Source organism: Bubalus kerabau, chromosome 1 (genome assembly GCF_029407905.1).
Source record: "Bubalus kerabau isolate K-KA32 ecotype Philippines breed swamp buffalo chromosome 1, PCC_UOA_SB_1v2, whole genome shotgun sequence".
Lineage (NCBI taxonomy): Eukaryota > Metazoa > Chordata > Mammalia > Artiodactyla > Bovidae > Bubalus > Bubalus kerabau.
The window spans coordinates 51,103,588-51,117,317 of NC_073624.1; the positions used below are offsets into that span (position 1 = coordinate 51,103,588).

The 13,730-nt window shown below is 43.7% G+C and overlaps 1 protein-coding gene across 1 annotated transcript in view; it reads left to right on the plus strand.

Annotated features, from left to right (window-relative positions):
- BPIFC (BPI fold containing family C) overlaps positions 1 to 12,101 on the plus strand; it is a 36,934-nt gene extending 24,833 nt beyond the window's left edge. Inside the window, exons 12-15 of the mRNA XM_055566196.1 lie at positions 8,035 to 8,077; positions 9,717 to 9,780; positions 10,535 to 10,611; positions 11,478 to 12,101. Coding sequence (XP_055422171.1) covers positions 8,035 to 8,077; positions 9,717 to 9,780; positions 10,535 to 10,611; positions 11,478 to 11,597 — 304 coding nt within the window. The 3' untranslated portion in view covers positions 11,598 to 12,101. The remainder of the gene's footprint in view (positions 1 to 8,034; positions 8,078 to 9,716; positions 9,781 to 10,534; positions 10,612 to 11,477) is intronic.
- The last annotated feature ends 1,629 nt before the right edge of the window (positions 12,102 to 13,730 follow it).

Sequence of the window (13,730 nt, forward strand, 5' to 3'; positions counted from 1 at the left end):
TGGTGGGCTCTGAACAGGACTACCTACATAATTTGTAGGCTTGGTGCAAAATGAAAGCGCAGAGCCCCCTGTTCAAAAATCATGAAGAACTGCAAGATGGAGACAGCAGGGCATTAAACTGAGCACGGAGTCCTTCTGAGCACTGCACAGGTCACATGCACTGAGCCTGAGGGTGGTCACTGCCACGGTACAACAGCAAACCTCAGGCAGTGAGCAGACTGGGGGCAAAGCTGGTGGGCCTGGCATCACTCGGGTCCAAGGAACAGAGGCTGTGCTGACAGAATGCTTTAATCTTTGGCAACAAGAATGGTAACCCTGTCTCCCACACACCCACGCCTCTGCTCCTGGGCTCTGGGAGAGAGGCTTTTCAGGGGGAGCTGGTTTGCCGTTAGGTGACATCATAGAGGGGCTTCCCAGGTGGCACTAGTAGTAAAGAACCTGCCTGCCCCAATACAGGAGATATGAGATGTGGGTTTGAGCCCTGGGTGGGGAAGATCCCCTGGAGGAGGGCATGGCAACCCACTCCAGTATTTTTGCCTGGAGAATCCCATGGACAGAGGAGTCTGGCGGGCTACAGTCCATAGGGTTGCAAAAAGTCAGACACAACTGAAGCCACTTAGCATTCAGGCACACACACACAACGTCATAGAGACACAGCAGGAAGAGGTGTAAAGAAGACGGGGATCAGTGAAACACTCCTGAGAAGAACCAGGGAACCAGGGTCTCTGAATACATCCGCCCAGAACACCATAGCCTTCCTAACCATCCTCTGCCTGAGGGTGGCTCTCTGGAGCTGCTCAGGGCTGGCTCCCTAGATGTAAGATATAGAAATCAGAGGCTAATCCAAGGTGGAGAGTTTAGAGAGGAGGTGAAATCATAGGCTCAGAATAGCTGGTTCAGGTCCCAGCCCAGATATCATTAGCTGTGGGATCTCAAGCAAGTTTCCTAATGTCTCTGGGCCTACATTTTGTCCTCTATTAAATGATATAGTAAAACCTACTTTAAGGACTTGTAAGAACACTGGAGTGGGTTGCCACTTCCTTCTCCAATGCATGGAAGTGAAAAGTGAAAGTGAAGTCACTCAGTCATGTCCAACTCTTCGAGACCCCACGGACTGCAGCCTACCAGGCTCCTCCGTCCATGGGATTTTCCAGGCAAGAGTACTGGAGTGGGGTGCCATTGCCTTCTCCAAAGTGCATGTTAAGTGTCTTTAAAAAAAAAAAAAAAAGATGGCAATTTAAAACTTGGATGCTGGCTTCAGTCAGGGGAAGCCAATTATTCTTGAATTCAATTATTCAAGAGTATGTCAAGAGTTTCATTCAGAAAATACTTCATTCCTCTGCCTCCTGCCCAGTGATGGGTACTAGAGAAATAGCCTTTTGCTCTATTATTTATAACTACTCTTCATTATTGAGCCTTTACTATCTGCTGGTCCTGTGCCAAGCACTACATGTATATTATTTAAACCTCACAGCCTGTATCTCCAGAACCCAGTACCATGTCGGCAGATTGAATGATTAATCCTAGAGGAAGCTTATTATCCCCATTTTATGGTTTATATGGGTCAATTAACTAAGTGTTGACCAACATAAATGGACTGCCAGATATTTCTCCAGCAAAGATGGTTTAATTTGGGACAAGCAGAGAACTGCATTTTGGGGTCTATAACCATGGGGAGACTTGTACAAGCCCCCACATGGCAAAGGAAGGAGAACCCTTTTACAGAGGGGACAAGGAAGTCAAGAGGGCTGTAATAAAAAGTCCGTGACTTTTCTTTAACTGAGTCCTTGCTAGAAAAGAAGAGGAGGCTTCCTTCTTCCTATTGGGCTCTGCTGTTGTCCCAGGGTGTGAGAGCTCCCCCTTCTGGTTTCCTGACTCTATTTAATCAAGCTTTCTGTTTACTAATAGTTTTTTACATGAGTCACAGAGCTATTGAATGGCAGAGCCAGAACTTGAATCTAAGTGAGTCTGCAAAGCGATGCGTGTTTGTTTACTTGCTACATTATACTGTATTTGATGTGGTGAATAGCTAAGACTTAGAAAATGCACTTAGACCTTCAACTTATAAAATAAATATCCTTGCCTGGAGGAGGAAAGAGCATGGAGTCAGGTTAAACTGAAATAGGCAGCATGTCCTTTCTCAGTTTTAAGTACTGATAGACAAAAGAGAAGACACTGGCATTGTGTGTCCTAAAACGGTAAAAGCACACAGCCCTTTTCTCACTGCATTAAATGAAACTCGGCCAAGGAAAGCTAAAGAAAGCCAAAGCTGGGAGTATTAGTAACAAAGTTGACTTCATTGGTATGTCCAATTAGAAGCACAGGCTCTGGAGTCATGCGTGTCTCATTGTGAATTCGACCTCAGTCATTTGCTGACTTGTGACCTTGTACAAGTCCACTGACCCCTCTAAGAATCAGTTTCTTCCTCAGCATAACAGAACCCCTGTTTAGAGTGTTGTATTGGTAGAGATGAGAATGTAGGAAAAGCACAGCTCCCAGCACATAATCAGTGCTCAAGAAACTTTGTTGCAGCTAGTAGTAGGGCTTTATTCTTTCCCATTCTGGGATCAAAGTTGGGCCAAATAAGACAGGAGAAATTGGTCCCAAGAGACATGACAAGTCAGGAGGGTCTTAAAAGCTGCGGAGTTGGCCTTCAGGTTACAGCTCTTTCTACATTTGAGTCTTTTTTTTCAAACACAGTTCTACTTGGAGGTAACTCCGATCCAGATTGGTCTTGTAGTAGGTGTTTTTGAGACTAATTCAGAGACTAAATTAAACAACACTTTCCCTTTTATGGCCTTCATACAGATTACTTAATTCTAACCCTTTTTCTTAATCACGTGTAAAGCTCAAGGCAATCCAGTGCACATGACTGCTCAACCATTTAGAGTGTGGAACATTTTTTTGACATTCCCATAATCAAGAATTTGGATGCTCCCAAACTGCACCCCGCCCCACTACCATACACACAGGTGCACGTGCGTGCACGCACACACACACACACACACACACACACAGTTGCCCTACTACCTCTCCCACGCAGCACTGTCAGAGAATGCAAATACAGCTGCCTACAGCAGATAGTATCACACCCAATTCTACTTCTCACAGTTGGGCAGATAAACTTTTCCCAGCGTGAGCCATCTGGTGAGAAACAGGAAGGAAAACAGGTCTGGGAAGAATGGATTCAGTTTCTGTTGGAACGGTGCTCGGACAGGCCAGCAGAGCTCAGGCTTGGCAACCGGGCTGATTTCCATCTCCACCCTCCCATTGAGCTATGGTTGAGGCAGGGGAAAGGAAGGCCACAGTGGGGGCCCCTATTGGAGAAGCAACCCCCAATGACTTCTTCCCTTTCTCCCAGACTCATTGGTGGGAGGGCAGATTTCTAGACTGCAGAAGGCAATGGAGTTAAAATACCGGGAAACTCTTCCTCAGCGAGAGAATCCTTTGCTTCTGGAGGAGGCTCATCATATGCCTCCCCTCAAAAGTGTTCATCATTGGATTAAATCCACAGCCTAGGGTTTTCAAGATCTTCAGCATCTGGTCCTACCTTTAAAACCAGCCAGTCTTCCCTCCCTAAAGTGAACATACTGCTCCAGCTGCCTCACCCTTGAGGTGACCTCAGTCCAACAGACCAGCGGTCCCCAAGCTTTTTGGCACCACAGACCGATTTTGTGTAAGACAATTTTTCCGTGGACCAGGGTAGGGGTGGGGGAATGGGGAGAGATGGTTCAGGCAGTATTGCCAGCAATGGGGAACAAACGGCATTGATCGCCCACCCACGGCTCACCTCCTGCTGCGTGGCCCAGTTCCTAACAAGTACCAGTCTGTGGCCCAGGGGTTGGGGACCCTGCAATATACACTTTCCCATCCATCTTTTATCTGCTCATTTATCCATACATCCACTCAGTAAGAATTTATAGAGCACCAAGTATATGTTCTGCCCTGTTCTTGATACAGAGAGCTGAGAGAAAAATGATAGTTTCTACCTTCTGGGTCCTCAGCTTAGTGAGGGTAATACTCAGATTAACAAGCAATTACAGTACTGGCGCTAAGGGACAGGTGCTTGTACGTGGTAGTGTACAGAGTGCTTCTCTCAAAGGACAATGTATTTTCCCCCCATATTACACACACACACACACACACACACACACACACACACAATCCACTCTGGTCCTATCACCTTTTCGCACCTTCCCAGAATTCCTGCAACAAGTAGTGTGTAAACCCATAAAACAGCACCTGAATACAAGCTGCTTTGTAATATCCTACAACTGTTTCCTGCACATACAGCTTCTCCCCATCCCTCAAAAATACAGATATCAATAAAATTCTTCACATTGCCTAGCACATTACTGAGCATAGAAGCACCACCTGGGAATCTCACCCTGCCAATCTTTTCTCCGTACTGCAACTAGAGTGATCTTTACAGAGCACTGACATTCCCTGCCCCTCCTTAGAAACATTCCATAGATTCCTTTCCAGATAAACATGAAATTTCTAACATGGCCTGAATAGCCTAGCCTGGTCAGACAGACAGCCACTGTCTGTCTGTCTAGCATCATACTGCAGCTCTCTCCCTAGCTTTCTGTTCTCTCTACACAGACCTTTGCAACCTCTGCCCAGACCCCTTCCCCCTTCCTTCCCCATTTTGCCTTTTTAATCCTGCTCACCCCACTCCAGTACCCTTGCCTGGAGAGTCCCATGGATGGAGGAGCCTGGTGGGCTGTAGTCCATGGGGTCACTAAGAGTCGGACACGACTGAGCGACTTCACTTTCCCTTTTCACTTTAATTCATTGGAGAAGGAAATGGCAATCCACTCCAGTGTTCTTGCCTGGAGAATCCCAGGGAGCCTGGTGGGCTTCCATCTATGGGGTCGCATGGAGTCGGACACGACTGAAGCAACTTAGCAGCAGCAGCAGCAGCATCCTTCTTATGTCAACTCTAAGACACAGCCCTTCCTTGGAGACCTTACTGAATCCACCAAGTTAGATCAGGTTCTTTTGTCATTTACCTCAATGAACGTATTTCTTTCCTTCAGAGTTTTTATCTAACCTTTAATTAAGCCTTCATCAGTGCGATTGTTTGGCTAAAGTCTGCCTTCCCACTGGGCTGTAAACTACAAGGGATAGTGACTGTGTTTGGTTTTTACTCACATTTCTATCTCTGGTACCAGTTCCAGGCCTGACATATACTAGGTTTTCAATAGATACCTGCTAGAAGAGTCAACGAGTGAATGAGGGAAAACTATATGTGATATACGTCATGCTGTGTACTCAGTTCTAGGAATACAAAGGGAATTAAGACTGGATCTCAACCCACAGGGAGCTTATAGTGAGAGGGCAAAGAGAGAAGCAATTATTATAGGGACTGCATACAGGGACTCATTATCAATGTCTGCCATGGCCATAGGGTTTCAGGAAAGGCATTGTGAGTGTCCGTGCTTTGGTCCACTTGGCCTTCATTATGTCACACTTGATACATTAACAGAATATGAAGAAACTTTGTCTTTTGCTGTGTTTTAAAATTTGCACTTTAGCTCTGGTTTTCAATCAGAGCAGTAAACCTTCTCCAAAACGTTCCTTTCTTTTTCTCTTCTCTTCCTTCTTTCTTTCTTTCTGCCATGTGGCATGCAGGATCTTAGTTCCCTGACCAGGGTTCAAACCCATACTCCCTACAGTGAAAGAGTGGAGTCGTAACCACCAGACAGCATGGAAGCCCCCAAACCCTTAAAAATAGGCTTTACTTGGACTATCAAGTCTAGTGGTTAAGACTCCATGTTTCCAATACAGGGGATGCAAGTTCAATCCCTGATGGGGGGACTAAGATCCTGCATGCCATGTGGCATAGCCAAAATTAAGTAAAATAGGTTATACTTTTATATGCCTGCAACATAGAACTATTTGAGCTCCCTTTCTCTCCAGCTACTCTGTGTTTCTCTAATAAAAATTAGCTGCTAGTAGCAGGACTTCCCTGGTGCCTCAGACTGTAAAAAAAATCCATCAGCAATGCCAGAGACCTGGGCTCGATTCCTGGATTGGGAAGATCCCCTGGAGGAGGGCATGGCAACTCATTCCGGTATTCTTGGCTGGAGAATCCTCATGGACAGAGGAGCCTGGTGGGTTACAGTCCATGGGGTCAAAAAGAGTCAGACATGACTGAGCAACTAAACACAGCCCAGCACAGCAGGGCTTGAAGTAACAGATTAGGGGCCAAGAGGAGAATACAAAGTCAAAGGAGTGAAGTTGGTTGCCACCTAGTGGTCTGAGTTGAGCTTTTGTGTTTTTCAGAGCCAGGACAGGAAGAGTTTAGCTAGTGAGACTTGTCCATTAAATGGCAACCTACTCCAGTACTCTTGCCTGGAAAATCCCATAGACTGAGAAGCCTGGTAGGCTACAGTCCATGGGGTCGCAAAGAGTCGGACACAACTGAGCAACTTCACTTCACTTCACTTCAAACTAACGGGGTAAATTGAGAACTAGGAAACAGAAGTAATCCCAGGTGGCTCAGTGGTGAAGAATCCGCCTGCCAACTCAGGAGACACAGTAGACACACGGGTTCCATCCCTGGGTCGGGAAGATCCCCTGGAGCAGGAAATGGCAACTGGCTCCAGTATTTTTGCCGGGATAATCCCATGGACAGAAGAGCCTGGTGGGCTACAGTCCACAGGGTCTCAAAAGAGTCGGACACAACTTAGCAACTGAGCACATGTGCACAAGGAAGGGAGAGTTGGTTTGTAGGAACCTCAGATGGTACCCGATCATGGTTTGGGGATGTAATGAAAGATCAGAAAGGAGATTCACAAGTGTGTTCCTCTTTCATGTAGGCCGAATTTCTAGACTGCTCTAGATTGTCCCTCATAAGAAGCAGGTTGACCAGGGGGAGGCATCCCCCTCACATTTCCCCAGCAGTATCTTCAAGTGATGTTCAACTGCTCAGCTTCCTTCCTTCAAGGATGCCCTAAAAATTCTGGTCTTCACTTTCTAGTAAGATCAATCTGAGCCACAGGGCCTCTGATATCATCATCTCTTTTCTTTTTTAAAAAAAATTTTTTATGGGGGATCTTAATTCCTCAACCAGGGACTGAACCTGCACCCCCTGAGATGGAAACACTCTATCTGAAAAGTTCCCTCTGGTACCATTTCTGATCCTTGTCAGAATTAACAGTCTTTCCAGTTTTTGCTCTTAGCTGTCACCTTAAAGAAACCTCAAAGCCTAATTCATACTAACATGATATTGGCTGATAATAAGCAAACTTACCTCTTCCATGCACATTTGTTTCTTAAATGTTAGAGCAGAAATATTCTTGGGAGAGGCACAGCTGAGTAAAGTGGCCACACCTTATTGAAGAGGGGCATAGATAGGGAGACACTTAGACGTTCGTGAACTCCTTGATCATCAGTTTTCTTGTCTGCCGAAGGGGCAGTAATAGGAGCATGACTCACAGAGCCATTGGGAAGATTACATTCTAAATGTTTCCATAGCTTCTAGGAGAGTCCATGTCGCCACCACTGTCATCATCACTGTCACTGTCATGTTTATTAACAAGGGACCAGTCCAACTCGGGGAAGTTACGAGGTTGAGTGTAGGGCAAGAGACATAAAAACTGCTTAAGAATGTTCTGGGAAATTCCGTGGTGGTCCAATGGTTAGGACTGGTTACTCTCACTGCCAGGGCCTGGGTTTGATTCCTGGTAGGAGGACTAAGATTTCAAACACCATATATCTCAGCCCAAACAAAAATGTTCTGTGTTTCAAGTTGGCAACAATAAGTCCCTTACAGCAAATGCACTTGGGCAATCGGTCTTGTTTCCGTTTTTCCTGCCCTGCTTCTTCAGCAGCAAATACAGGGGGAACGATGCACTAGAACTCGATGTTCTCACAAGTTTGTGTGGCTTTTAAACAATGACTTATTGAACTGAAAAAATTGTTTCTTTTTCCTTTTGTTTCTTTCTACTGATGTGGTTGTTTTTAAGCCTTCCCTCCTTGAACTCCTTCCTACTGTTTTTTGTTGTTGCTTTGTTTCATTTTCAGATTCCGCCTTTCTTTGCCAGAGTCCAATCGCGGCAATATTGAGGTAAGAATCAGTGCTCTCCAAGTTCCCACCTAGGGAAAAATGAGAAATCTATATAGTAGCTGGATAATTGTTTTATTTGCTTCTGAGTGTAGGCTTTGATTTTAAAATTCTTTATGTAGCTACACATCCACCAAGCCCATTAACCATTAAGCAAGAGAGAATTCCCTTGTATATATTCAAAAAGACTTTAAAAAGAATTCAAAAGATTGTTAAGACTATGTAATGCTGGGGGAGGGAACAGACATTCTCAGGAACATGTCATTTTTTGGATAAAATAATCCTCTAGAGTTTACGATTCAGACTACCAAAGGATGATGCTCTAAATGAATTGTTAGGCATGGTTCAGTTTGTTCTTCAAAGGTTTTCTACCCATCTCCTAAAATTAAGTTAAGGCTGGTTGTGTAGATGCCTCTTTGGAGGGGTCTAGCTTGGTGACCTCCTAATTGGAAGAGGTCATCCCAACATACAACATGGAAACCCTATGCCCCAAGCCTCAGGAAGATCAGCCGAATCAACAATTTAGGTCTCTACCCTATCTCTACAAGTCACTTATATTATAGAGAAATGGTTCTCAGTTAGGGTCAATTTTCCCCTTCAGGAGCATTTAGCGATGTTTGTAGACATCTCTGAAAAAAATGACAATGGTGTAGATAGGGAATTTTACATAATATTAACTTGTTTAATCCTGGTAAAACCCCAAGGGATTAGTATTATTATCTTCACTTTATGGTTGAGGAAACTGAGGCACAGAGAGGTTAAGGAACTTCCCCAACATCACACAGTAAGGTGGTCAAAACAAGAGATACACCTAGGAAGTCTGCTTCAGAGTCATCCTTGCTAAGCTGCAAAAAGGTTCTTTTCTTATTATTGCTAAGCATATAGGATGCTTAAAAAACATTCATTGAATGAACTGAAGTTCATCATAGTCTATTTGTTTTTAATACCTGAGTCTTCCCAGGAACCAGCAGTTTGCTAAAGTGAAAGTCGTTCAGTCATGTCCAACTTTTTGTGACTCCATGGACTATACAGTATATGGAATTCTCCAGGCCAGAATACTGGAGTGGGTAGTCTTTCCCTTCTCCAGTGGATCTTCTTAACCCAGGAATAGAACCAAGGTCTCCTGCATTGCAGATGGATTCTTTACCAACTGAGCTATGAGGGAAGCATTTTGCTAAGATTATACAACTACTTAGTTTATTAAAGATAAATTGCATGTTCTGGTGGTGCCATTGCCTATAGAGCATAACATAGGGAAACTCCTGTGACTGGAGTTCCCAATAAATTAATGAAAGACCATTAACTGGAATATCTATTGGCCATTCTAGATTGTCTTACTTGATATCTAAGCTGCCACGTTTGCTGCCACTGTGTGGTCCCTCTGCATTTGCTGTCACCATGATCCAGTGTAGAGAGGGCAGAAATGCCCATCCTCAATGAGGAAAAAATATTAGGAAACCTGTGAAAATGGTTTTCCACAAAATAGCTTTCCATGTCTGGAAACCTAGAATATGTCTGTGGGGAGATGCTGATTATTGCTGCCCATTCTGATAAGGTCTGGGAGAGTGCATGTCCAAACCAGGTATCCTACTTTCAAAATACCCTCATTTAGCAACTGATCCAGTTTCCCCTTTCATTTTAGGTCTTGAGGTTTGAGAATATTCTGTCCTCCATTCTCCACTTTGGAGTCCTCCCACTAGCCAATGGTAAGGGAGTCTGGGGAAACAATGTAACTCGGACACTGGTTACATGTTGGGGATTGTCTGGGACTTTCCATCCTGAAGCTTGTACTTGCTAGTATGTTATTATGAATCCAGGCCAGGGCCAGAATTGACAGAGTTGATACCATCAACTATACCTATGGCTTCTAAATTAGATATTCCAGCTTCAAGCCTTGTTAGCAACCCTACTTGCAAGCAAGAACTGCTAACTCTGGTTGAGCTACGGAAATTAAAACTATTCTCCTTAGGCAGTCAAGAATCTCCTTTGGGTCAGCCAGAAATGAGATGAAGCTCTCTTGAGGGTGTCTCTGTGGTTCTTATGCAAAGATCACCACTGGAATAGACAGTGGAATGACAATCCCAGACCTACACTGCAATTGTTCACAAACGGTAGCATCTTGAGTGCAGCTTGGTTAAAATATGTTTTGTATTGGAGATAAAAATATTCTCAGGACCCACTGATTAAGGTATTTTCAAAATACAAATTGGATGAATTGCTATCTTTTTTTTCTGTCATCCAGATACACATAGTTGCAAGAACATTTTTATTAAGCACAGACTAATTAACCATTCTTTCAGGAAAATGCTAGGGATAGATCAGAGAGAATTGAAGGCACAGAACCAGGAAGAGTGGAAGGATAAATTATCAAAAAGTTTTTTTTGTTAGTCTCTTACTAAAAAGTTTACCAAATCTTTCATTCCGGTGCCCAATTATTTCACACCTTATTCTGTATTTTAGCAAAATTACAGCAAGGATTTCCTCTACCCAACCCACACAAAATCTCACTCGTCAATTCAGATATTGAAGTTCTTGAGGTAAGAATTATCAGTATTAATTGCACCATTTCTTTTCATCGTAGAATGCACCTCTTCCTATTTTTCTTACTTTTTGTTTTATTTTGTTCTGCTTTGTTTTTTCCCAGCCCAAGGAATTTTATAAACAAGATATTTAGCTCTTAAAGCTCATAATTAATAATGAAAAGCCCTTAAACTTGAGTTTAAAAATCACACCAGAAAAAAAAAAAAAAACACATCAGACCAAATCTGATTTCCCTGTGAAGCCAAGGTTATTCATCCACAGTACAAGAAGATGCACTAGTGCACTTTATTTTATTTGTTCCACAAGATATGCTGTAAGGCTGGGATTGTGAATCCCATTTTATAGATGAGGACAGGAAGACTCGGAGAGGTGAAAAGGTTTATGTAGCTGGAAAGGGCATATTCGAGACCAGATTGGCTCTTCTGATTCCCTTAGTGAGTAAACTTTGGCCTGAACCAAAGACACTCCTCTGGGTTCAGGGATCTGCTGTAAAGTGATTTCCTGGTTAATCATTATTCACAAACTTCAGAATACCTTATTTCTTCCCTTCTGGGGCTTTTTGGTTTGGGGAGGTAGATGTTAGAATCTGACAGAATTCTCCAATCCTATATACTACTCTGCACCCCCTGTTCCCTCCCCATGTCCCCTTCTATAATTGCTTAAGTCGCACAATGTGACAAGAATCCAAAATAGCCTGTTCCCCTGTCTGAGACATTGACAAGGAGGTGGGGGTAGAGGAGGGTATGATATAGTAGGACCCGGTAAAGAAGCCCCGTCCCCCTCACCCCTCAGGCAGACTTAGACATCCTATGGCTGCACACCCCCAAGTTTGACATCGTCTTCGTTGTTGCATCCTTTTCAGGGTTTCCTTTTGATCTCCACCGACCTGAAGTATAAAACATCAAAGCAGCAGCCAGGTTTCCATGGTTGGGAAGATCTGCACCTGATAAGTGGACAGTGGAGCGGGAAGCCAACCCCATGATTGCCTGTTTAGAGTCCACTCCAGGAAGCAAATGGCCCTTAATCCCACAGCTCCTGTGAACCCAGAGCTGGAAGACAGTACACACTGGAATTGTAAAGCCCTTGTGGAACGCCAGAAGTTTTCTTTTTCAAGGCCTCAGGAATATAGAGGGAGGCAAACTGGGTGAAAGGGTTAAATCAGGCTGTGTGTGTCCCCACGGGCGTGGAGGGGTAGCTGTTTGAATGTGCGTTCATGTTTGGGTGCATGTTGTGTGCTCCTGTGTCTGTGAGATTCTGTGGCCAAGAACAAGGTATGTATTACTTCTAAGGTCTGTGAGAAGGTCTCAAATACAGATTTGCATCAGTTGTCATCAGCAGAGATCCCTTCAGCCTCTTCAGCTCTCTAGGTTTCCCTCCTCCCTGCATACTGGATTTTATGTTTTATATTTACTGCTACTGTCCCCTGTATTTAATTACAATTGTTTTATATCAAAGTAAATTTTGCCTTTTAATTTGCAAAATTTCTTGTCCCTGATTTTTTTTTTTGTAATAAAATAAGACAGGTAAGAAGAGAATGTAATGTCCTTAAGGGTTTTTTGTTTGTTTGTTTGTTTGTTTGTTTTTCTCTCCTACGCTGCATGGCCTTCTGGCTTGTGGGACCTTAGTTCCCTAATGAGGGATGGAATCTGGGACCTCTTGGAAATGTAGAGTTCTAACCACTGGACCATCAGGAAATTCCCTAGTGTTTTTAATACTACCACAAACTGAGCTTGTACAGATTTCAAAACTTGATTTAAAAAGGGAATATGTTCTCTCTTTGGAGAAGGCAATGGCACCCCACTCCAGTACTCTTGCCTGGAAAATCCATGGACAGAGGAGCCTGGTAGGCTGCAGTCCATGGGGTCGCTAAGAGTCGGGCACGACTGAGCAACTTCACTTTCACTTTTCACTTTCATGTATTGGAGGAGGAAATGGCAACCCACTCCAGTGTTCTTGCCTGGAGAATCCCATGGGTGGGGAAGTCTGGTGGGCTGCCGTCTATGGGGTCGCACAAAGTCGGACATGTCTGAAGCGACTTAGCAGCAGCAACAGCATGTTCTCTCTTAGATGTGTCTGGAGAGAAACAGTGATTGCAGGAAACTCTACAAATTGTATCACTTTAAGTTTTAGGCTGCTTTCTCTCTCAAATTAAATGAAATGGCAATGCAGAGTACTAGATAAATCATAGATAGATTAATGTTGTTGGAGCAACAAATCAATGGGGTAAAATTGGGGCAGAAGAGGAGGAAAGGGGAACTAAATAGAATCCACACTTTGCTTTTGTGATGCTGACAATCCAGTGGGGGAACAGAAGACAGCTGTTTACTGGAGGGCTTACCCAGTGTTTAATCTTCACGATCACTTGTGAAGAATTATGATCCCATTTTGTAGAAAAGGAAACAAAAATTATTAAAAAGAGATTTATCATACAAAGCTAGTAAACAGCAACAGTAAAAATTCAATCCAAGCCTTTCTGATTCCAACATCGCTGTTCTTTACATGAGGTAGGATTGGAAATAGAAAACACTTCAGGCTCACTTATTACTGTGAAGAAGAGGCAGTGTGCATAAAAGCAGGTTCATAGAGTACTTAGTCATCAGAGAAGACTAGGCTGGGAAGCCCTAAACATCCATAACAACTGCCTTTTACTCATCTTTGTATTGCTCATCTGACCTCAATAGATGTCCTCGTCAGTGTTGTTGGAATAAATGATAAACTGTCATGTTTCGTTCTTCGGAATTCTCTTTTCTGACGAAAGTATTTAATGTGTTCACAAATTCGTTTTGAAACATTACAAAATTTCCATTGTGGTATCTGTTTAAATGTTTCTCTTTCTCAGCTACAGACATCTCTTTCTCCCTCACTCAGTTCAGTTCAGTTCAGTCGCTCAGTCATGTCCGACTCTTTGCGACCCCATGAATTGCAGCACTCCAGGCCTCCCTGTCCATCACCAACTCCCGGAGTCCACCCAAACCCATGTCCATCAAGTTGGTGATGCCATCCAACCATCTCATCCTCTGTTGTGCCCTTCTCCTCCTGTCCTCAATCTTTCCCAGCATCAGGGTCTTTTCAAATGAGTCAGCTCTTCACATCAGGTGGCCAAAGTATTGGAGTT